This window comes from Spea bombifrons, chromosome 6 (assembly GCF_027358695.1).
Source record: "Spea bombifrons isolate aSpeBom1 chromosome 6, aSpeBom1.2.pri, whole genome shotgun sequence".
Lineage (NCBI taxonomy): Eukaryota > Metazoa > Chordata > Amphibia > Anura > Pelobatidae > Spea > Spea bombifrons.
In genome coordinates, this window is record NC_071092.1 from 5,466,859 (window position 1) to 5,491,654 (window position 24,796).

A 24,796-nucleotide genomic window follows, 5' to 3' on the forward strand; every position below is an offset into this window, starting at 1 on the left:
TACTTTTCCTTGAAAAACCAAGGACATTTCTAAGTGACCCCAAACTTTTGAACGCTATATCTCCCCAAGAACAGGGAGTTGGACACTTGTAGGAACGCAGAAGATCCTTCCAAACCACAGGCGGGAACGTGATGAGGTCCATCTAACCATTATTATAAAAACCTAGAAAATCTATGTGTTCAATCGCACACATGCGCACGTATCCACAACATGTATATGTAACCTACGGGCATCGGTATTAAACTTCTACATCGTGCACGGCAACGGAAGGCAGAGCTTAACTGATCACATTAGATAAAATTTCTGTGACGGCTAACATGCGCAAGTGACGGAACTATCCCAGTGTGATAGAATGATTTATCTGAAAGGCAATGGTGCCCCGCGCAGCCCGGTAAACCATAAGCCGGCTGCATGCTTTACGGGCAATATCTGGGTAAACAGGGGCCACACAGACCTAAATGTATCATTAATTGTAACAAGAACTTACGATTTACTTTAACTGCCGGATAGCAAAGAAAAATTCAGCACGTCCATAATTTATTCTGAGCTCACAAAGTCAATAAAATAATAATAATAAATAATAATAATAATAACAATAATAATAAACAGAATAAAATATAAAAATAAGAATTTATTTCTCAATGTCTTCCCCGACCATTAGACAGCAGGCTACTGATTGCGCTTGAATATGTATTAGCCTCCCCGGTATTCCCCTTAATGTTTGCTTTACAGATCTCACCCAGGTCTTTCCCGTTTTCCTGGCAGAAAATCAGATATCTTTGTAAAAATGAGGAGGCTGGGGGAAAAAAAAAATACATAAAACTGCAGCGCCATATGGATTAGAGTAACAAAGACTGGCTTTATTTATAATCTGATAATTTCACTTTTTATGTGTCATTTTTTATGATTCGAAGTAGTTTGGATGGAAATAAAAGAAAATCTGTATAATATACACAAATTATGGCAGAAGGGAAGCAGAATAGTAATAATATCTCAATAATAATAATTATACTCTTATCCAGGATGAATATTAAAGAAGCTGTTCCACTTACTGAATACCCAAACCCTTCTCTAAAATAATCACGGGAAAAAAATGCCTCATTTATCATTTTTGCCAGAAAGTAAAAATATATATATATATATATATAATATATTTTTATTATTATTTTTTATTTTATTTTTTTTATTTTATTATTATTATTATTTTTTTTTTTTTTGTAAAATGTGTTCTGTTTTGTGTGAATTAACATCTTGAAGTGAGCTCTGTGTTGCCCAGACAGAAAACCATTAAGAAAGAGTGGAGAGAATACCCTTTACGATGAGGTTAAAAGGTGTCACAGATGAATCATCTCTATTATTTTATAAACGTCAAGAAAAAAATCTATATTTAAAAGAAAACTTCTTAATGGGTTCTCAGTAATACTAATATCTTAACAGAAGGTGATTATTAATAATAATAATAATAATAATAATAATAATAATAATTCTAATAATAAATAATAAAAAAGTGAGCACCAATATGGAAGCCACCATGGGGTTAAGAATATGGACCCCGTTGCGCAATCCCAGTTGCATCTTGGACAGGTATAGAGGCATCCCCTGGGTTTGATCTCAATATAGAATGAAACGGAAAACAGAAACTCATCACCAGGATACACCCGTCCCCTGGAGAAGATCGTTTCTGCTGCATCTACATCATGTTGGCACTAAATGTAGCTCTCCAGTGTTTATGGAGATGAAGGTTCCATCACCATGGACGGGAAGTCACTAGGTTTCTAGGTTGCTCTTCTTTATCCAGAGCTTTCTCTTACAGAAAGAACATGGAATGGAATAAAAAAAAAAACAAATGAAGTCACCTCTTTTGTCAATTAGAATTCCACTGAATTATGTTCAAGGTATGAGGCACCTTGATAAGGACTAATTAATACCCGGGCAGACATTTTCCAGCCGAATCATAAAAGGAACCTGTTTGTTGACCTGTTGTTCCTCTGAGGCAGTTCCATCTCTAAAGAAGACCTATTGGACATTCCAAACAGAGCTGTCCACAGAAGGGTAAATTCCCAACTGGCACGATGGGCAAGTAATGTTAATTGGCTGAAGTACGAAACGTAACAGAACTTTCACCAACAGGAGAAGGTGGAAACTCTTTGACGTGTCATCAACGTTCACAGTAAGGAAAAATGGGACACTTGGCATTCTGACTAATGAAGTATCAAGAGGACCTTCTCTATAGAGGTTTAGGATAATTGTGTGTGTTAGCGTGCGTGTTAGCGTGTGCGTGTGTGTAACTAGTAACTGGTGCATTGAGGTACGGCTTTCAACAGCTTGTCTACTGGGTCGGCCGAAACACTAGGAATAAGTAGCTAAAAATTTAGGGTTTTAATTAAATGTCCACCATTATGCGACACAGTTATAGTTGCGATAGCATGAAAGAGGCAAAGACGCACTCACACGCCACTAGCGGCACCCCTGCCGCAGGCCGAATCTGCCTAATAGGGAACCTGCCCCAGGCTACTTAACGCCTCCACCAGATTGGGAATCTGCCCCAGGCTACTTAAGGCCTCCACCAGATTGGAAATCTGCCCCAGGTGCTTAGATGTAATAAAGAATCCAAAGTGAACACAAAAGCTTAACGAGCACGAGTGGGCATGCCAAACCCCACCTGGCACTACGAGGGTTAAGTGCGTGCTTGCCAAACGTCTGGCTGTCCCCTCCACTGGTTTAGCCGCTGTCTGCTCGCCTCTCCCCAACGCGTTCTGCTGAATTGGATGCCTGACAAAGCCATCTGCCGCCATGGTAACAGAGTATAATTCACATTTATTTTTAGGAAAGTATCAGAAGGAATCCAATGAATCTGAAGGCATCGCGTAACATAGATGCCCTGGAAGGCCCTTGTTACACGTGCGTCACGCAATCCGACACAGGCTGTACTAATGAGCGGCTTAACCCCCACGACGCCAGGCTGAGCCGGGTACATTGCACTAGTGACGCCAGATCCACCCAGGGGTGGCTCTCTGATGACATGCCCAACAATGTGATGCGTTCCTTCATCCCAATATCCTCCAATTAAGCCCCAGAAGAGGACCCTGAGCCAACATAGACAGGGGGCGCTCATGCTGAATCACCCCCACCTTGACATCATCACAGCCATTAGTGTACCCCAAGAGTTGGCCGATAATAGGGCTCCCCCTGCTGGACAGAAGGCAAATGCAAAAAGTTGAGTCCATGAAAAAAACAACAACAAGAAAATATTAAAAAATATATTTTTTTACTACAAAAAAAAAAAAACTCAGTAGCAGAATGGGCTTAATGTTTGCTGGAGCCAAGAACAGATGAGAAAGTAGTCGCGATGTTTTGCCAATCTGTCTGTTTCTGCTCTGCCATCCCCAGAGAGGAGTCTCAGCCGATGGCGAGACTGTCATAACATTCACAACCCGTAACGGGGGGCGAGCAGCGACACCTCGCTCACACCTCTACACGCGGGAATTAAATTCTGTAACATTCTGTAACATTAGCACATTCCATATGCTCCCATAAATTAATCCATTCCATTACAAATTTCTCTACCTTCTTTTTTTTTTCAGAGCACTTAAAATAAAAAATATAGAAAAATAAAAAATGAATTGTGTTTTTTTTTATTTATTTTTTTATGTATAACGTTTCTGCGCCGTTACAGAGTTCAACTCTGCTTTGCACCTTCAGTTACCAAGGAAATGCATGATGAGCGTGGGCAACGTGCGGGTATCTCTCCAGCTGCTGTGAACTACAACTCCCATCATGCTCAGCTAGCAAAAGCACGTACACTTTGCCGCACACGTCACTTTTCTTTGGTTGACCTTCGTTCATAAAAAAAAATGTATTTTAGAATACAGGGTATCTTACTGCAAAACAATTGCTAAATAGTTAAAAAAATAAATAAAAAATGTAAAAAATATATATATATTATTATGGAAAATAATTTAAAAAATGGGGTTAATAAGCGTAAAAAGAGGAGTTAATAACTTGAAAAAAAAGAACCAATTCAAGACCAAATAACATATCTGGGACCAGCGTTTGCCCCCCCCCCCGAGTTTCAGGGGTTTACCCCAACCTTGGGAATAGATTCTCAGGATCGCACAGTCTGAGCATTCTCGCTAGTGCTTTTCTCCCTGCTTTATCACAGCTGGAATCCCTGCTTGAATTCAGGTGACTTCATTCAGAATGGCTTTCATAATGACCGTTCTTTTAAGCCACATGGCTGCCGCCATAAGCCAATCACTGCCATGGTCTGACGGGCTATTAACGGCAGAATACTTAGGTATCTCAATTAAAGGGCCACGGAGGCGATACCATAAAAATCCTATCCGAAGGGCGGTAATTGGAGCCGCCGTGCAAGGTGTTCCAGGTCTGCGTGTTACTGCAGCAGTTAAATCCCCGATGAGGGGGTGTATGTCACAGGGCGGGGGGGAAGGGGGGGTAAAAAAAAGAATCTAATTATTATGATGTGCAGTGGAATTTGCTTCCCGATCCGCTGTAATAAGCGGCATTCACGGCATTGCTAAGCAACCCGGCTGCTGTGTAGACACGGACCTCATTGGATGACGGGTGACCTGCAGAGGAGCGGGGGCAAACGAACCAAAAATAAATAAAACGTTAAAAACCAGGATTTAAAGAAAAAAAAATCATCATCATCAAAAACTGCCAGTCCCGTCTAACCTACATCTAAGCCGGTTTATGATGTCATACTCATTGATGTCATCGACACATTAGCAGTTATTTTGGGGACCCCATCAGAGGAGGGAGGAGAGAGAGACGTTCGCCAGCGTGACGGGGATCATTATCTTTAATTGCTACAGTGTGTCAGATTTTTAATAAACGGAAGATCGCCGAGTTCCGTAGCTTGTTCTTGAATTAAATCCATCCGTCGTGGCTTCACATTCGGGCCCCTGGTTTCGTTAAGGGCCGCTAACAACCCAAAGCTATTCCTTAGGTAGAGCAATTACATCGAAAAATAACGGTTTCATAAAAAAAAACATTCATTTTTATGGGGTTTATGATCAGCGATCTGAAAGAGTTAACAATTCTCTCTACCTCTCGCCTTCGTGAATTAACACGTTTTGGGGGGAGGTTGAAGGTATTTATACATCTGTTAGGGTTGTGTTTTCTACATTATAACATGCGAAGTGTGAAGGCATGACGCTTCCATTAAACCACTACAAACAAAACATAGATCCAGAGTGTCCCTATTCAGTTTGGCCAGTCCCGCTTTTGGACCTAAATCCCCGTGTCCCTCTTTCCTCCCCCGACGCCCCTCTTTTTCTAGGAGCTCAGAATATTTGCTGGGTATGAAAAATTAATCACAAGCTCTTGGGATCGGGGTTCTTCTTCATCACCGCTGCGCCTTGGCTCAGGGTTAACAACAAATCCCATTAGGCTCAGCCAAGCACATGAAACCTGGTGAGATCCCCCTAACTTCTGGAAACCACTTTTCTCACAATAATAATCTAGGTACTTAAAGAGCAGGAATTAAGTAAATTTAATAAAAAGGTAAAATATATAAAATATATTTTCTGAATCTGTTTTTTTTCCCCTTTTTAGGGCATTTATCATTTTTCTCTGGAATTTGCCCACCAGTCCTCTTGGGTTGTTAAACTTTGCCCCCCGCGGACCTTCTGTTTCCCACACCTAGGGCTGGTCATGTGTGTATTTGGTAAGGGCGCGGTATAAGAGATAACGCCGGTTTGCTGGAACCCGTGATATATTCCGGTTACTGCCAGACGTGTGCTTTATCTGGTTTTAAAACAGAATCAAACGCGTTATATAAACACTAACATTAAACAAATACGGTCAATTCCAAAAGATTTTGCAACGGGGAAGGCCAAGCGTTCCAGCAGCCATCCGCAGACCCAGCGTACAGAAAGACAACCAAAGCCATCCCTGGTAAACTAAATCATTCTTAAAAATCCCCCCAAAAAATCTGATTAAAATATATATTTATTTATATATAATTATTATGCTTCATTTTTAATAGGACTCCATATCTCACATCATGGGATAGTCCTGATTGCAGGCACTGTCCTACTGTATACCTGCCAACCGCCCCGCTTCCTGAGCCAGCCCTGACCCTCTTGTTGCACCCTTCAACTAATTTGGACACCTGAAACGTTGGGGATTCTGAACATTTCCAGGAACTCCCCGGGTTTCGCCCTGGAGAATCCTCAGAGGCGGGGTCCTAAGTCCCCGCCCATTTCTCACTTAAATAGGAGGGTGACTCTGTAAAGCTATTCCAGGCGGGGGGGGGGATTTAAAAACATGCGACACGGCAGCTCTAACAGCACAGAAGAAAAGCCGGGGTAAATTCCACCAGGCGTACAAAATAAGGGAAAGAAGGTTTACGTCTCCTAAGAAATAAGGTTTTTTCCTTAGTTTCATTTTAAAATAAATAAATAAATGATTGGCTCCTGGCATAAACCTAAATTCTTTCCCGATCTCCAGCAGACAAAAGTAATAAAACATTTTCTTTTCTCTTTTGCCAATTCGCTTCATTTTAGCCGGCAGAGAATCGTGACATGGCGGCGGCGGCGGCGTGTTGTTGTGACGCGCGGTATGTTTGGGTGGGAAGCCCTAACGAGGTGTCGGGAGATATATTTATTTTAGGGCGCACTGTGTTTCCATTCCTGCGTTTTACGATAGCCCGACCGAACGTATAAATGCCGTAAATCACGGACCTTAAGAGGGTTCGTCGTCATGGTCGGTGAACCAACGGTCAGCGCTTGGCTAATTTACATAAATGATTACTTTTATTTTGTAGAGAAAAACTGACATCACACTGACATCACCTGAACCGCCCACTGACATCAACAGGACAGCCCACTGACATCGGTGGGCGGTCCTGGCCGCGTCCCTCAGGGGCAGGCTCCGGGTAGCTCAGGAGTTCCCAGGTATCCCCATAACCACAGCTTTGTGATCTATAGGATCAGATACATCCAAGTAAAACAGTACGAGGGGCATCTCTATAGCCCCCGACCTCGCATAAAGCATCAAAAATTAACCTCTTGCAAGGCATTGGAGGCACCTGATGGGAGGAGCCACAAACCTCTGCCAAATCAGGAAGCTCGGGGGTGGAGCTAGGGAGCGCTACTGTTCATGTGCACATTATAACCGATCTCACAACTGGCCGATTCAGCTGTGATCGCCGGCAGATCGGCCCCATTCGGCCCTCGTCTAGTCCGCCCGTTTTTCCTGCTGCAAAGACTCAAACCTTAATCAGTTGTCATTCTCATCTCGAGCCATATGCATGTTTAAATTCCCTCACTTTATTAGCCTCTACCGCTTCTGCTGGGAGGCTGCTCCATTTATCTTCACAAGATCATGAACATTTTAGTAGTTTTTATGTTCTATATATATGTAAAAACATTTACTTATGGAGCCAGTACTCATCCCCCAGTCAGCACCCCCCGTTACGTCCCCCTTATTTCTAAAATACAAATAATTGATAATAAATAATATGTATATTCCTTAAAAGCTCTGTTTTTTATTCTAGTGCCTGTTAACCCCTCTCTCTCCCCCTCAGATTTCCTGTTATGGTTACAGAAGCAGAAGTACGCTGGTGGCAATCTAAGATCGGGGAGTTTTTGTTTTTCATTTACTGATTTTTTTTTAGTATTTTATGGAGTTTTATAGATATTCTAATCTGTTAATAACAATAAATCCTTTACTGGAGCCACGCAAATGTTTAACTCTTGGTGCGTTTTACTTGAAAACTCATTAGAAACAAATAAAAATATGATGAATTTTCGACGTGGGGACTTTCTTTTTCACAAAGGAAACCGCTGACATAAACCGAGACTCCCCTCGACATCTATAATTATATATATATTTACACGGAAACAACTTCCGCATTCACCAAGAATGTATTTTATAAGCTGAGAAGCACATCAGGCGTCTGAATACTGCAGATATCTAATATATCATAATCTAGGACTAGAAGATCGGGGGGCTAAGTGTAATGTAAAGAAAATTTATTTAACTGAGGGTGTAGTTGATTATGGAACAGGTTCCCAGCAGAAGTGGTAGAGGGTAATACAGCGAGGGGATTTAAACATGCATGGGATAGACATACGGCACCTGAATCTAAGACGAGACCAACGACTGATTAAGGTTTGAGTCTTTACAGCAGGTAAAACAGTAACTAGACGGGGGCCGAATGGGGCCGATCTGCCATATGCCTATACAATGCATGTTTAAATTCCCTCATTCTATTAGCCTCTACCACTTCTGCCGAGAGGCTGCTCCACTTCTCTACCACCCTCTCATAAAGTTAAACTTTTTTACATTACATCTAAGCCTCTAGTTTTAGAGAGATCTTTGTATTTGAAAGGAACGACCCCTCTCGTGTTTCAGGTGGACGGAGAATCCGACCCGTGCAGCCCTTTATGTAAATGAGAGCCACCGGCCAGAAATTCCCAACTGCGTTTTAGGCAGAGGTTAGCTTCCTACCGCGACGTAAAACACTCGAAAAGTCTGTTAATAAAACGGATGTTCTCTCCCCAGCCTTCGGACAAATATTTATCCAAATTCACAGATGTATAGACGACTTCCCGGGAAGACACAGCTGGGACCCGAAACATTTAAAGAAACATTGTTACTTCATTACATTTATATTTATATATATAATATATACAATATTACATACGAATTATCCGCTGAACACTGGAATTAAGGCAGAAAATCTCAAATTTCGTGATCTTTTAAAATGAAAATGTACTTTTTTTGGCAACGCGGAGCACATGCTACATTTCCAAGCAAGCGTTTGGATCCGGGCAAAGAGGAATTCTCATTAAAAATAACAAATTAGGAAATGGTATTTTAATCCAAGAACATTAATATTATTAATTATTATTATTATTCTGTACAATGTATAGATGGAAAATAAATATCGAAAATTCTAAATTTTATCCAGCAATGTCGCAGGGATCATTCCCATCGCATCGATTAACCGCTGTTGCTTAAACCCCCTGACCACCACGTTCAATCTAAGAAGGACTTCTCCCCAGCGTTCAAAAACGTGCCATAACCAGCTGCCGGAAACGGGTAAAAACACACAATATTTCCTTTTTCCTTGGAATTCCTACATATGGATACACTCAACCGGGTTGCTACGGCAACGGAATCCATAAGCCATTCCGTCGGAGATTTTTTTTTTTTTTTTTTAATTATCCCTTCATACCCTACGTTAAATAGTTTCCAAAGAAGATCTCCGAGGTCCCATATGGCCTGCGATGGAAAGGAAGGGATCAGATTCTGGCGTTTTCACGATTCTTAGCCCGTCGGAACCCCCCCCCCCGCACACCGGCTTTCTCCAGCTGTTTTCGGAGAAGCATCTGCAGAAAGATGAAAGTTGAGAAACGCAGCCTAGCAACATATCGGCAACGACTCTGCTTCATACAATAACACGGGACGTTAATGAAAAATAATTCACAGCCGCGTGTCTGTTCTCGACAGCCGCAAATACATCGTTAACGGGGGGGGGGGGGACGCGCGCGCGCCATACGTTTCAGACGCCTCCGGGAAAAAAAAGTATATAAAATAAAGGAAACCCTTTAATGGAAAGTCATCTTGGTTGGAGGGAAACCCTACAACGACTCGTTCCATCACATAATAAACCAAACAAATAAGTAAAGATGATCACTGTCCCCTCATACTAAACATAAAAATGTACATTTTTGTGTTGGGTCCCTTTAATCCTAACACGTGGCTAAAGATTCCTCTCCATTCTACTATCCAGGAAACCCAGCCAGGAAAACTTGACTTATTATTATATTTAGGAGTTTGGCTAAATATCAACGGTTACAGAAGAATCACAAAATCTGAATTATTCAGCCCAAGATCACAATACCTAGCCAAAGAACAAGAATGCTTGTATCGGTTGCCATAGCGATGCAAGATTATTATGATGCAGAGTAGCGAAGCTGTCATGGTGGCAGCAAAGGGATACGTTCCTCAACCAAGGTGTAGAGGAACGATGAGCCTCGTGAGATACTTGATGACCCACCATGGACTGGGTTCCTCTAAAAAAATAAAATTTCCTGATCCCCGGTATCCTAAATTATGATTTTTAATTAAGATTATAATCCAAAAAAAAAAAGATAGTATTGTGGAATTTCCAAATGGCCGGTTTGACTTATTTCGGAGGATTTTGGATAATCGCCTTTTTTTTTTACGTTCCAGCCGACTAGGAGGTTTGGCTTGGAAAGCTGAAATGGGGAGTAAAACGTCAGAAGCGAGGCTATTAGCACTTGGTAACCATTTCAAATGAACAAAATGGGGTGAAAAAAAGTTAAACGCACGTTATGCTTAGGATAAACATCTTAAACTGTTAAGTAAATGTTTAGAGTTTCTGTACAAGCAGCTTTGGTGCATGAAATATTCTGTATCTCCGCGGGCAGGCACAGAGCGCTCGGGATTTAGAAAAAAAAAAATCATTATCGTCTACTCATGGGCTCAGATTTTTTGTTGCCTTTTGAGGTCATGCCTTCATATTGATCCCACTTTATGTCCAATTTACGTGCCCCGTGTAATTTAATAGAGGCCGTGCGGCAAAACAAAAAAACACATTCAAAACAGTCAAAAAATGTTCTCTTCTTTTGTAGAGATTCCTGTAATCGAACCAAATCATCATCGACAAGGAATGAAGCGGAAGCATGAATGAAGCATGAATGAAGCATGAATGAAGCATGGGCTAGAGATCTGTTTTGGCCAACAAAGCTGTTTTGCAGATGAAGTCCCTCAAAACCCTCAAGAACTTTGGATTCTGAACCGAAACTTCTCACACCTGTCTTTTTCCCAATATCCAGTAATATAAGAGCATATTGACTGATCTTGCATTTGTATAATGAATAGATATATATATAGCGCTAGCAGAATGCTTGGTTGTATTAGCAGTAGAAGGGGGTTCTCGTGCCGGTGTACAGAGTACTGGTGAGACCTCACTTGGAGTATTGGGTACAGTACTGGAGACCAGATCAAGGGTGTCCAACCTGTGGCCCTTCAGCTGTTGCAGGACTACATCTCCCATCCTCATCTGCCAGCCATTGAGCTGAAAGAGCATTATGGGAGATGTAGTCCTGCAGCAGCTGGAGGGCCGCAGGTTGGACACCCCTGATTTAGATACTTTCAGAGATAAAATGTAGAAAAGTTAAAGGATCTTTACATATACAGCCTGGAAGAAAGACGTGATGGGGAGTCAAAGGTTTAAAGTAATATCAGGAAATATTACTTTCTGGGAGGGAAGTGGATGCATGGCATAGCCTTCCTGCAGAGGTTGTTAATACAGTGAACATTAAAAATAAAACATTAAAAATAAAATTCTCTATTTTAAAGCTGAAACACTGCAAGTTTATAAAGTGTATAGCAATGACAACAAGCCTATTGTGTGACTTCCGTTTATCGAAATGATTGTTTACGAGATAACCCTAGTGAAATCTTTCCATACTTCCCCAAAAAGCCACAAGTTCCCTTTCAGCGAGACGAGGTCTGATCCGTGCCCGCTGTTCCCTGGCATGCACAGCAAGCGAGGCTGACTCATTACGGGAGTCGGGGCGCTTTACAGATCAGCGTTTCCAGTAAGTCGGCCGAGTGGTGGGAAGGCGCTGGACGGAATACAGTCCTTTTACATAATAAAAATCACAAGTTTCATTTGGATCCAACAGGAAATGTATTAAAATCCCAAGGATTGTTTTCTTTCCTTTCATCTTTTTAAAAAGGGTCGTCCTGCGGGGGAAAGCGAGGACTCTCCAAGCATAAAAGCGATGGTTCTGTTTATTCAGCTCCAAGAAAAACAGGAAATACTAAATATTCAGGTCTAGAGAGGCAGAAAGGCTTAGAATACACACTCTCCTATTGTGTCTATACAAATATATATTTACACAACACACTCCTTATAAATATATATATAAACACACACGCACATACTAATACACACTACCATTCAAAAGTTTGGGGTCACTGAGCTGATTTCATGGAAAACAAGGAAATTTCTGGCTGTAACACAATTACAAAAGGGTTTCTAACCATCAATTAGCCTTTTAAACTTAAACTTGGATCAGCGAACACAACGTGCCATTGGAACACGGGACTGATGGGAGTGATAAAGGGCCATTGGAACACAGGAGTGATGGGAGTGATAAAGGGCCATTGGAAAACAGGAGTGATGGGAGTGATAAAGGGCCATTGGAACACAGGAGTGATGGGAGTGATAAAGGGCCATTGGAACACAGGAGTGATAAAGGGCCATTGGAACACAGGAGTGATGGGAGTGATAAAGGGCCATTGGAACCCAGGAGTGATGGGAGTGATAAAGGGCCTCTGTATGCCTATGAAGAGATTCTATTAAAAATCAGGCGTTTCCCGCTACAATAGTCATTTACAACATTAACCCCGTCTGTGCTGGATTTCTGATTATCCTAAAGCAATTATCCTAATTGCTTTGATAGGCTCTGTGCCCCTTGGGATTTCTTTTTGTTGTTGTTGTTTTTGTTATATTTTACCCAGAAAACAACAAAAAAAGAAATTTTCCATTATTTTTGCTTTTTAATGATTTCCTTCTAGTTTGTTTACGTTCCAGATCACAAAATCCCCACAACAAACAGAAGCGCTCAGAGCGATAGTTCTGATTCCAAGTTTCCACGAAGTAGAAACAGGACAGGAAGTGAGGGGTTTTGTGACTTCCTGTCTCCAAGGACGGTGCTCTGTAATCCCCCCCCCTCCTCCCCTCCATGACCATCAAATGTGTCAATCTTCATTGTATCATGTTTGGCTTCCCCAAAGACTGTAGGATGCCATACTTTAAGGAAATATTGTCCGAGAAGCCAGTGGAGGAGGAAGTGGGCAGCGCTGTACAATGGGTAAACAGGATATAACAACTTGACTTTCTTGACAGAAACACAGGGTATGGAGGACCCTGCTCAAAAGAGCTTACAATCTACTATCTATGTTAACAGGCCATGACCGCAGGACCATTTAAGTAAAGCCATAAAGTGAGACTGCGTTTAATTTTTGCCAGACAAGAAGCCGACAAGGCCCTCTTGGTTCATTTACAGACTAGTCGAAAAGAATAGTATAACCAAAAGTCAAATAACTTTTTTATAACGCTATACATACCTACGCCGTGGTACATAAACGCTCACGCGCGCAAACAAAACTTATTTTTAAAAGGGAAGGACAAACATTGACTTGTTGGATCCCTTAATATTATAATTCATTTGCACAGGGACAAAGCAAATATCTTGGGGACATTAAATTACGGTTACACGACACTGAAATTATCCGCCCTAGCAGATGGGGAATGCCTGCCTCGGCTCAAACAAGGGAGGGAAAGATTTATTCTGCAAATCTAATTGCTATGGCTAGCTTTATGATGTCTCTCAATAATCACACACATAAAAAAAATATTTATAAGCTTAAAGGAACACAAAAAGGTTCTTTCCTGGAGTTTTAAATGTATTTTGAATATATAACATGGCAACAACCCAGCAACAATAATATCTATTTTATTTTTTTTTTAACGAAAACTAGATCTAAATTTTGTGGGTTTTTTCCTCAAACTGTGTTTGGCATCAGCAAAGTAAAAATGTCAGCTTCCAGTGGAATTTCTACTCCACATCCAAAATATATTACTTTAAAACAATAGGTTTATTGAATTTACCGTTCAGAAGGATATTTGGTGTTAAAAGCGACACATGAAGTTTAACAAAAGGAAAAACGCACATCTCGGCTTGACCCAGTTCCAATGTACTTACGTTCCGAGGACATCCCGAAATTCGTATTTATCTCTAATGTCTTCAGCCCTCTTCTTCCAACTTGGCCCATCGTCTTCAAGGGGCATCCTGATAACGACTTTCTTATTGTTTCCGGGGTGAGCTTTAGAAATACCTTTAGATTTAAAAAAAAAAGTATCTAAATTAAAGGGTTTGGCCGAAACAGACAAACATGACAATAAGACCAATGTAATGTCCGAACCTTGACATTAGGATTTACATATGTAATGTCACATGACTGGGCTAATCACAAAAGCCAGTTGTGTACAATAGGACCCCATTGTGGGGAAAGCATTAGGTGGGCCACCTTTATCTACCAGTTCCCCTTGGAGATCCTCGGATTACTTTTTTTAATCAAGACCTACGTAGTCTTCCTCTCCTCATTCCACCTCTGATCCCAAGCCAACCCCCAAACCATTGATAGTCCTGGGTCAATGGTTACATAAGTTCGCTGGCCTGGTTACACCATTAACTAAACCCAAAGACAAGCCAAGTTTATTCAAATTTTATGTCTTAGACACAGCCTTTGCGTCTCCAAACAAAATTGCCAAAGTGGATTCGGGAAAATTCTGTCAAAATGTCGGGAGGGGTTTGTAGACCAAGTCAAATACCTACAACACCAGGTGAGTTATTCCAGACCAAGGCAGGCCAAACGGGTAACCTACTGCTCCCAACACTTGATTTTGTGCACAATACCTTCCTGAAAATAATGGGATCTGGCCGTCACACCCAGTATCCTTCCGGTGATAAAGAGCTCTATCCAAAACAAGAGCAGCTCTTTGACAACTTCATCTGCTTATCTTATCTTCTTGCATGTTACAAAAGTAGCAGGAAACTCTGGGGCACGCGATGGATAGATTGCCTAGCCGAAGTTTCCACGCGACAGCCCCGCGTGCCGGAGATGGATGGCAAATCAGGCCGCCTTTCAGATTGGAGCGTTTACATTTTAGCATGCATGAAAAACAGCAGCAGGACTTAAAGAAGACATCCCTTTCGAAAAAAGAATGTTTATAAATGGGGTGTCCTCCCTGAAACAATATCAAGAAACACCGGATTTGTCACTTTCTTGTTAGTCACGCAAAAAACAGGGAGGTCGCGGTTTGCCAGCTGAAGAGAACATTTATTTTCAGACTTCATTGACACTTATGAACTAAAACAACTTATTTTTAGAAATGTTGATGGACACGGCAGCGAGTCTGAATAGGAGTTCTTCGTAATGACTTTTTTGAAGAGTCCACACCCGTCCATTATAGCGGACACCATACAGGCAGTGTAAGCGTGACATTAACACGGATGTTACCAAAATCCAAGGAGACCGGTGTTCTAGGACTCCTACGGCAGGACGTTATGGAGAAGAAGACCAGTGTCTGGTGTCAAGTGGAGAAGGAGAAGAAGACTAGTGTCTGCGGTCAAGAGGAGAAGAAGAAGAAGACCAGTGTCTGCGGTCAAGTGGAGAAGAAGACCAGTGTCTGCGGTCAAGTGGAGAAAGAGAAGAAGACCAGTGTCTGCGGTCAAGTGGAGAAGGAGAAGAAGACCAGTGTCTGCAGTCAAGTGGAGAAAGAGAAGAAGACCAGTGTCTGCGGTCAAGTGGAGAAAGAGAAGAAGACCAGTGTCTGCGGTCAAGTGGAGAAGGAGAAGAAGACCAGTGTCTGCGGTCAAGTGGAGAAAGAGAAGAAGACCAGTGTCTGCGGTCAAGTGGAGAAAGGGGGAAGAGATGTATGCCCCATTATTATTAACTGGTTTTGTGTTCTTTCAAGCTACAGTACCAAGTACTAGCACCATTAATAAATACATTCTTGTACAGCCCCCAGCTCATCCAAGTAAATATATTAAGCGGCTCAAATTTGGGCAATTCCAATTCCACCGCCGACCTTCAACGGACCCTCATTTTCAAACTGGTCACAGAGAGACAGAGCTGGATAAATCTGTCCAGGAAGCCCTTTGAGCTGTTTTCTCCATCAATGATCCTTTGATAGATACAACCCTTTACATTCCCACGCTCAAACCCACATTCCACGCCGTCTACCTGCATTCGGAAATTTGCCAATTTCCAAACACCTCAAAAAACCACATTCGTCTTGCTTTCAAAAACAAGCGAAACGAGTTTTATCAAGGCCGACTTCCAGATAATACGCACGAAAATAAAACGACTTGCCTCGTAGATAATGACACCTCTCACACCCAAACTTTACCGGAACTGGGAAGCTCCACGTACAGAGTCGAAAAAGTGATTTTAGATCGTTACATGTATAATTACGGCTTTAGGGCAAGTGTTACATTTTCACCATTACATTGTTACATTTCACAGAGTTTTTTTTGTTTATATATAGACACGGGAAGTTTTTGAATGAGGGTGACCCAGACACCCGACAGAACATTTATAGCCCATCATCTCTTTCCAGAGACACATATCTTCAAGCAGGGATATAACCCGACAAATCAGCAAAACCAAAAAAATGAGAAATTGAAGGATCAAAACTCTCGATTTCGACGAGGAGCTGTTTCTGTGCGGCTTCACATTACTTTTAAAGGCAGCCTCGATGCCCGGAGTAAAGGGGTCTCTTCCCATCCACATGTTGCAAGAGGCTCGGGCTGCCAGGTTGTGGATTCATAACCCAACACTCCGAGTCTCTGGGGCTTTATTCACTAAACTGGGGGTTTGCAGAGAATTTAAAGATTGCATCTCAATGACTCTGCATAATGGCGAATCCCTGTGGGCTTCTCGTACACAAAGGCTGAGCCGACCCAGCGTAATGAATAGTTAATGTGAAGTTTTCTGGAAAGTCATCTCAATGATTTAACATGCAGGAGAACCTGGCAGGGGTTGGCCCTTTATAATGCACGGTGACGGCAACGCCTCGAAACGTTTTGTTCTCCTGAAAAATTCCCAGTTTAGTGAATACACCTCAATATATGCACACGTGGTGGAATCTTAAATGTTATACTTGCTCAATCATCGGAAACATTACATGGTCATTGGGATAAATATAGATTAGAAATCAGGTTTTCGCACATGAACAGATACCATTATTTCTGTTTTTTTTTTTCCACTTTGTTCCTTATTTGAACCATGTGACCCCTATCTGGCACTGAAGAGGTTAAAGTCAATGCACTTTCCCAAAATCAGCAGTTTTCAGTTCCAGTTTTAAATCTTTAAATTTCATTTCAACGATACTTTACAAATCTGAAAATAAAATAATACAATTAGATAATAAAAACAATCATTAGATCCATTCTCAATCTGAGCTATTCTTGGAATTCCTTTTTACCTCCACAAGAGATTTAATCAACCATTTTTTTTGTTTTAAATAACTACATTTCACAGGTAACCATGACAACAACAGCGCTAATGCATTTGGACTAAGACTACGGCTCCCCTCTCTTTACTGCCTCCCACCACACTGAACACCTCAAACGCTGGAATAAAGAAAAAAAAGAATGAGAGAGAGAGAAGAGAGAGAGAGAGAGAGAGAGAGAGAGAGAGAGAGAGAGAGAGAGAGAACGAGGTGAGAGAGAGAGAGAGAGATAGAGAGAGAGAGAGAGAAAGAGGCGAGAGAGAGAGAGAGAAAGGGGCGAGAGAGAAAGAGACGAGAAAGAGAGGACGAGAGACAGAGAGAGAGAAAAAAAAGAGGCAAGAGAGAGAGAAAGAGGCGAGAGAGAGAAAGAAAGAGGCAAGAGAGAGAGAAAGAGAGAGAGAGAGAGAAAGAGGCGAGAGAGAGAGAGAGAGAGAGAGAGAGAGAGAGAGAGAGAGAGAGAAAGAGGTGAGAGAGAGAGAGAAAGAGGCGAGAGAGAGAGAGAGAAAGAGGTGAGAGAGAGAGAGAAAGAGAGAGAGAAAGAGGCGAGAAAGAGGCGAAAGAGAAAGAGGCGAGAGAGAGAGAAAGAAAGAGGCGAGAGAGAGAGAAAGAAAGAGGCGAGAGAGAAAGAGGCGAGAGAGAGAGAAAGAAAGAGGCGAGAGAGAGAGAGAGAGAGAGAGGCGAGAGAGTGAGTGAAAAAGAAAGAGAGAGAAAGTGAAAAAAGGAAAGAAGACAGAGATTGAAATAAGAGGATGGATAAACCCATCGCTATTAACCCATTCAAGTGAGTTTCAAGGACTATAACAGGCCGTAAAATCTGAATGTTTAGAATGAAATCCTCATTAAAACTGTAAAGACAGAAATTACCCAATCACCTGCCACACTGCACAACACCCACAAACTTCAACAAATCATAAATATCAGACAAACTCCTCAAATTCCTCCCGAATTCCAAGATAACCCAAGCAGCAGGAGCAGGAATGGAGCATGCCACGACGAATGCACATGAGGTTTAACCGCTTTAAAGATTCACCTACATGCCCCCGCATCGAGCCCAACACTCTATTATATAGGAGAGATGGAATAAAAGGTTAGAAATGTTCCCGTAATATCTAAAAAAAAGAGAAATCATTAAATCTAAACCAAGAAGTACCAGGGAAGGTAAAACTTTAAATGCCTTTTAAATATTATTTCCGATATTATTATACATCCTTGGAATTTTATTTTTTTTTTAAGAATAAAAAAATTAGGGAATAAAAATGGTAAAATATTAAGGGAATTATATGAATGAATAGAATATAGAAGTCAATTCCGCTGGGGGGGGGAAAAAAAAAAAATAGGTCACAGATCAAAGAAGATCTGGGGATTTATAGCGGTGTTAATGTGTATTTTTATAATCACGGTGAAAGCTTTCGATCATTAAAGGTCCTCTCCGGTCCTAGTTTCATGTAAAATGCATATGGGAGGGCATCCTGCGTGGATTCCAATGCATTTTACGGCGCATGCCATGCAATGAAAAAGGAAGTAGAAGCAGCCAATCGAATTTATGGTAGCTGAATGCTGCGACTGTCTTGCTCTCTGATTGGTTAGAGAGACAATAAGGTCTATTCTCTAGACAGAGGACGTTGCGGAAAAGTTCACCTTGACTTCACTATACATTATGAAGAACCAACCCCAGTGAGCTTCTGCCGTGGAAGTGCTAGGCTGGCCCTGTATAAGATTTTTCCAATCGTTTCATACAAGGTAGGGAAAACAAATTCTTGATGGTCTTAGATTCGGGAGCCATATGCCTATTCCATGCATGTCTAAGAGGGGAACCTAACCTAATGCAATCTTCAATGATGGCCTAAAGCTGACTGACCAGGTCTTTTAGACGATCGGGCCTGGTTAATGCGTTATAAATAGGGTAGCAGGTGAGTAAATTACTGGTGGAGGCCATTGGGCTTCCGTGCCGGTTCCCTTTTCAATTTAATTGATTTATTAAATTACAATACATGCAGTTTGGGTCACACTGTACAGCGCTATGGAACATGTTGGCGATTTTTCCGAGGATTTTATGTTTCACAAGGGGGTTAAATTAAAAAGAAGTATAAAAATTCAAATCATTGTAAAAAAAATAATAAATAAATAAATTAATGATGCCACGTCAGATGCAGGGACGAGGTTCTGACGGGGAGCCAGTATTCTAGATTAAGGGAAGCGAGCGGGGAGTCCTGATCGGGATCGGGAGGTTGGAACTGAACCCGTTAGTTGTTATCTGCCTTCTGATGAGACTGTTTGCATAAACTGTTTATTACAATGTATCTTAAAATATAACGTTTCTCGTGAAAACTATTTACAGCCGCAGATGTTCAGTAAATTCAAAGCAGTGGGTGGAAATTCTAGATCGTGGCAGGATGTTCCAGCAGTTACAACGACATCCATCTGCCTAGGAAAATGTATGGAACGATATACTGGGCGAAACTGGGGTACGATATACATTCTCAGCACCACTAATAATAATGGAAAATAATAATAATAATAATAGTAATAATAATAATAATAAAAAGACTTTATAATTCCACGGACTTCACGTAAGCCTCGCTTCTGACCCTGGTCAACCCTTCCCAAGGTGCCTTATGACACCTCTGGTTCTGAAAAGGTTAAATTTATATATGTTATATAAAAAAAAAATCTACATTTTAACTTTTAAAACAAACACAATAATCTCCTTTATCGTGTACAAGTCTGTAGTTCTATCTTTCCATTCTATGTAATTAATTACTAAATTATGGTTTTATAACCCATTTTTGTATTTTCCCAAATATTTTTAATTTTCTGTATAAAAGACATGCCCAGTTCCCCCCTCCGGCTAATTCTAATAGGTTACAGATATTACAGAAAAATGGAAAATCATGTAACGGTTACGAAAAACATGTTCCCTTGAGCAATAAATGTATAATAATTAGTACAAATATATAATGACATAAATGTATCATAAAATAAATTAAAAAAATAACTTCATTTTTATGGTATACAGAGAAGAACTAAACCCGTTTCGGTGGCCGGCCCACTTTAAGGCTTTAAGACCCTTTCGCCATTGCCTGTTGACGCGCGAGAGATTGCGGTACACTTTAGAGCCCAGGAAAGCAATATTAATTTGATCTTAAAATTCAATTCACTTTCCGTCTACGCTCAAAAGTGGATCAATAATACTCCAGCTAAGAACTTTGCCAGGAATTTGGAAACACTAAGTCGTCGTTTCTTTTCTGGGATGCTAATGATCGCATTACAAGGTTATTCCTTAACCCCTTCCCAGTTGTGGCAAAAGGGGTTTATTTTCCGGGCAGAAATCTGCCCCTCTATACGGAAAATGGGGTAAAAACAAACAAAAAAAAACTCACGGGAGAAACATGGGGACCAGCAAATTAAAGAGAGATCTAGTCCAAAAACCTTCAAATGCCCTCCAAGGTAGCCAGCCATTGTTGGTACTTTTTGTGCCATAAATGACACAAAACCAGATATTGAGACACATTGAGACATAGAGGTTCAAGCAGGTCTGTTCCTGATCATGAATACATGATAGAACGGACTTTCGAGGCCTTAAAACGTACTGTGGCCCAACATCTTAACCTCCTTTAGATGTAGGCCCACTAAAACATCATTAAGTGCTAAGAACTCAACCATAAGTAACCGTTGCCTAGTCAACATCTCATGAAGGTCAACGCTGATATGAGAGACCTCAGCAGACACTGGGGCAGCTACCTTGTGACGAGGTTTACTGATGATCATACCCCACCACGAGAGCAAGAGAGCCCCCCCCCCCGGTGACTGACATCTTCCAGGACCAACTCTGGCCAAACGGTTATCTGAAAACATTGCAGTCTTTCTGGCAACAAAAACCGGATACAGTTACAGTAACGGAGATTGAGGCCACAAGACATGTCCTCCAAGCAGATTAGAAATAAGGACGTGGACACTGGATAGAAACTTCTGGAAAGATACATTTCTTTACAGGACTTTCTCAACGGGGTGATCCGGTCTTCAAGTCTACACGGAGCTTTGACAAATAATTCAGGAACGGTTAGAAAATGCCTAGCGGTGCGTCTTCACCTGGGTTTCCACCCAATAAGGTAAAAGGTTCGGAACCTTTATGAGGATTTGTCAAAGTAGTAAATGGAAGGAGAATACGGACATTCTACACCCTCAAAGTCTTTATTCCAGAAAGTCAGACAAATGGAAAAAAAAAAGCTTGGAGACCATCGACTAACATCTGGTTCTTGAAGTCTAGGTCCCAAAATTCCAGAAGCTTTACACCAGGTTTTTGGGAAACAAACAGAATATCATGGAACAGAATAAAATAATGGTAAAAAAAAATGTATAATAGTCTTACTTTTTTTAATTGTGAAAAATAGAAGTAGTTATATTTTGTGAAACGGACTCTGAGAAAGCCAATAAATAAATAAATAAATAAATAAAAAAATCACATTTTGCTCATCCTGGATAGACAGCAAATTCAACTGTCTTCCGACACTCACAGAGTCCATCTCCGCTGCTGCGCATGGTTAGATAACTTTTGCTATTTTTAGAGACTGAATGCAGGGTTTTTATCTTCTACCTATTTCCCCGGACCCGCGTTAAAAAAGACTACGGTTATTAATCCCGACCATAACGAGGTTATCTATGATTTTATAATAATTACGTAGATGTTGAAATCCCTTTTATCTTCCTTTTTGTAAACCTGCAACCACCAGCGTTGAGAAAGCAAGGAACTTCTGAATGGCTGTCTTGCCCCAGAGACCACTGCATCCTGTAAGTGTGGGGGGGGGGGTAGAAAGATTAACCCTTTCAAATATGACCCTTATGGAAAATGAATAGAATTCTATTTAGAACCCCCGGGCTGCCACTCGTCATCGCTGTGCCAAAGAAAAGTAGCGCGGGTTAGATTGTAACCCTGAAGTCGACGGGTCTATCTGGGAATCTTTTTAGAACTTCCATGGAATCATCAGGTTTGATCTTTGAATGCCAAATTCTAGATTTTCTAGAGAAAAGGTAGCAGGTGCCCTCAGTCTGGGCCAAGAAAGTTTCAACCAGCAGGGGTGAGTGTACCCAAAGATTACACCAAAAGCAAAATCCAGATGGCGTCACGAGATGGGGGTAACGGACCATCTTTGGAACATTTGAGGTTCCTACACCCCGGATCTGGCCGGTCACCTTTTCATTGGCTTCCGTTCCCGTGTTCTCTTAAAACAGAAAGGCATGCAAGTGATATTATGATGGCCGATGAAAGCTGGATTTGGCCACATCATGGGAATGACGATGGTGTCCTCAAACTGGCCAAACGTCTACTGAAAAGAACAGGACATCACCTTTGAGGTTCCTACACCCCTGATGTGCTTTGTATTTGGGCTTTTGTTCCCACTCGCTCTTTATGTGGCATGATGGGACATGCTACCATATCCCCCGGAAGCTGAATTTGACCACTTTGTGGGAAGGACACCTTAAACCGTGCAAACTTCTCCCAAAAAAGGAACCAGGACGCCAGGTTTCCCTAAGTTTATATTTCTGCCCCACAGACTGTTGTGACCCCAGAATCGGCCATGACAGATGGTAAGTACCACGTTCTTGTAGGTTCTGCCAATTTCCTACTATCGGAAGGCACTTTTTTAATAGTAACATTGGAAGACGTGCAGGAAATTATATTGCACGGGGGGCATTTGGAAGTCAAAAGGGAACCTCTGCTGCGAGTGCTTATAACGAAGGGAAAAAAAATAAAAATAATAATGGGATTTCAAAGCGAATTACCGTCTAGGTCATAAAAATAAAACAGCTGTGGATGGCATCTGTGCGCTAACTGCCAATTAGCGTGATCTCTGTATACAGAACAGCCCCGCACAATGAACTTCTGCACTGGAAGAAAGACGCAAAAAGTACTTAAATCGCTTAAAACGCAGGCAGCAAACAAATCCCCCCCCCCCCCCAGGAAAGAAAAATCATTTTTCAACTGATGGAGAACGGATAAAGTCATGGAGACCGCAACTGTAAAAAAAAAAAAAGGTATCGCACGGTCCCACTGTCAGTCAATCAGCGTGGCAGATATATGAGTAGCCCCTGAGATATTAACCCTATCCACGACGACAATGCGTAAACACAAGAAGATGTAGATGGCGGGCAGGCGATTAAAGAGAAAAGGATGGGACAATAGAATGGGGTGAGGTGACACAGTATTCCGTGTATTTAGTGTGTGCGGTGACATTGCCTTAGGAGAGGTTCTGTTTGCATACGGTTCATATGTCGGGTTGATGAGCGCGGCGCTGAACTCGACGCAGAATGGATTTAGGAAATGAGAATGCTGTAGCCCGGAGCTATGGGATCACCGGAGGTTCAGCGTTCAGGCTGGGTGGCTGTCAGCGAGGCAGAATCCCCCCGGGGTACGATTGATTTTAATGATTGCTTTCCTCCCACCACGGAATACCAGTCTCTCCCCACTTAGACCGGTACAGTAAAAAAGAGCACAATTACCCAGCGCTGGCTCTGCTCTGTGAGATCAGACTGGACAGCTGATTAAGAGGTTCTGCAGCAGCATTTTTTTTTATGTATATGACCCCCCCTTTAGGATTTCTGCACTGGCCCCGAGCATCCTGGGATTTACCCCAGTGCTGTTCATCTGCCCTCAGTCTACAAATCCGTCACCAAAATGAAGCCTAATCTGTGCCCAATGCACCAGGGAAGGGCAGTCATGGCATCAGAGAGTGTGAGCGCAGGTGAGACAGGGACCCCCACAAGTCTCAAGATGAATGTGACATCCTGATCCATGCCACTGGCAGCTGCCACCTGTATACCCACAGCTGATGTGATTAGGAAGAGACATCCAAGGCACTGGTAAGATAAAGCCCACATGTACTGTCCAGCAGAGGTGTGCTGCTACTCCCAGCGAAGGAGGTAGCAGGAATGATGTATGCATGCCTTACCTGGGCAGGATCCGGACACGTCGGCACAGGCTGGGTCCTTTGTGTGCTGGCTGCTATCACCGTGTCTGTGCCTCCAGTCCCTGCCTCTCCATCCTACCCTGCCCAGGGCTGATGTCAGCACATTCAGGGGCGGGGCCTGGAGTGCAAGGTGGGGCCTCAGACGAGCTGGCGACCAATAACAGCGGAGGGGAGTGGTTTACGTTTAAAAGGACCTGTTTGACGGGGAAGCGCATTTAATTCATTCACAAACCGTCACCCTGGGGACGGCGGGGTAGGCGTGCAGAGCAAGGTGGGGTAGATAGGGATAGCGGGGCATATTGGGGCAAAATACTGGAATAAAACGGGAGGGATATTTAATTCAGTTCCAACTCTGCATTAACCAATATTTTTTTTTTTTTTTTATAGGCGTTATATAAATAAAAAATGTTATATTATTGTATTCATTATACATATCATTTATTGGTCACATGGAATCACTCTATTATTTGTATTACATGAGATATATAATATGGTAATCACTGTGTGGCATATTTGCATAGGGCCTCTAATGGGGCTCCAAATTATTCCTTAATCTATTTAGTAGGGTCACCTATAGCCCAGCCCTGATAATCCAGTATACGATCCCACACAGACCAGTACATGGGGTCTAAATCAATTACAAAGTGCAAGTGGCAGTCTATAAAACCTGCTTTTATGGGCTACACCTCCAATCGCGTCCCTTTGGCTGACCCTGATGGGAGTTTAAAGTTCACAAGGA

The 24,796-nt window shown here is 41.9% G+C and overlaps 1 protein-coding gene across 2 annotated transcripts in view; it reads right to left on the reverse strand.

The window, feature by feature from the left end:
* Positions 1-24,151, reverse strand: part of CAMK1 (calcium/calmodulin dependent protein kinase I) — a 35,216-nt gene extending 11,065 nt beyond the window's left edge. Inside the window, exons 1-2 of one of the 2 annotated variants that reach the window (XM_053470100.1) lie at positions 24,040-24,151; positions 13,779-13,911 (exon numbers count right to left, since the gene is read on the reverse strand). In XM_053470100.1, the coding sequence (XP_053326075.1) occupies positions 13,779-13,864 (86 nt within the window). In that variant the 5' untranslated portion in view covers positions 13,865-13,911; positions 24,040-24,151. Of the gene's footprint in view, positions 1-13,778; positions 13,912-14,492; positions 14,536-24,039 lie in introns of those variants that run through there. The other variant, XM_053470101.1, reaches the window with a different exon arrangement.
* Between the last annotated feature and the right edge of the window lie 645 nt (positions 24,152-24,796).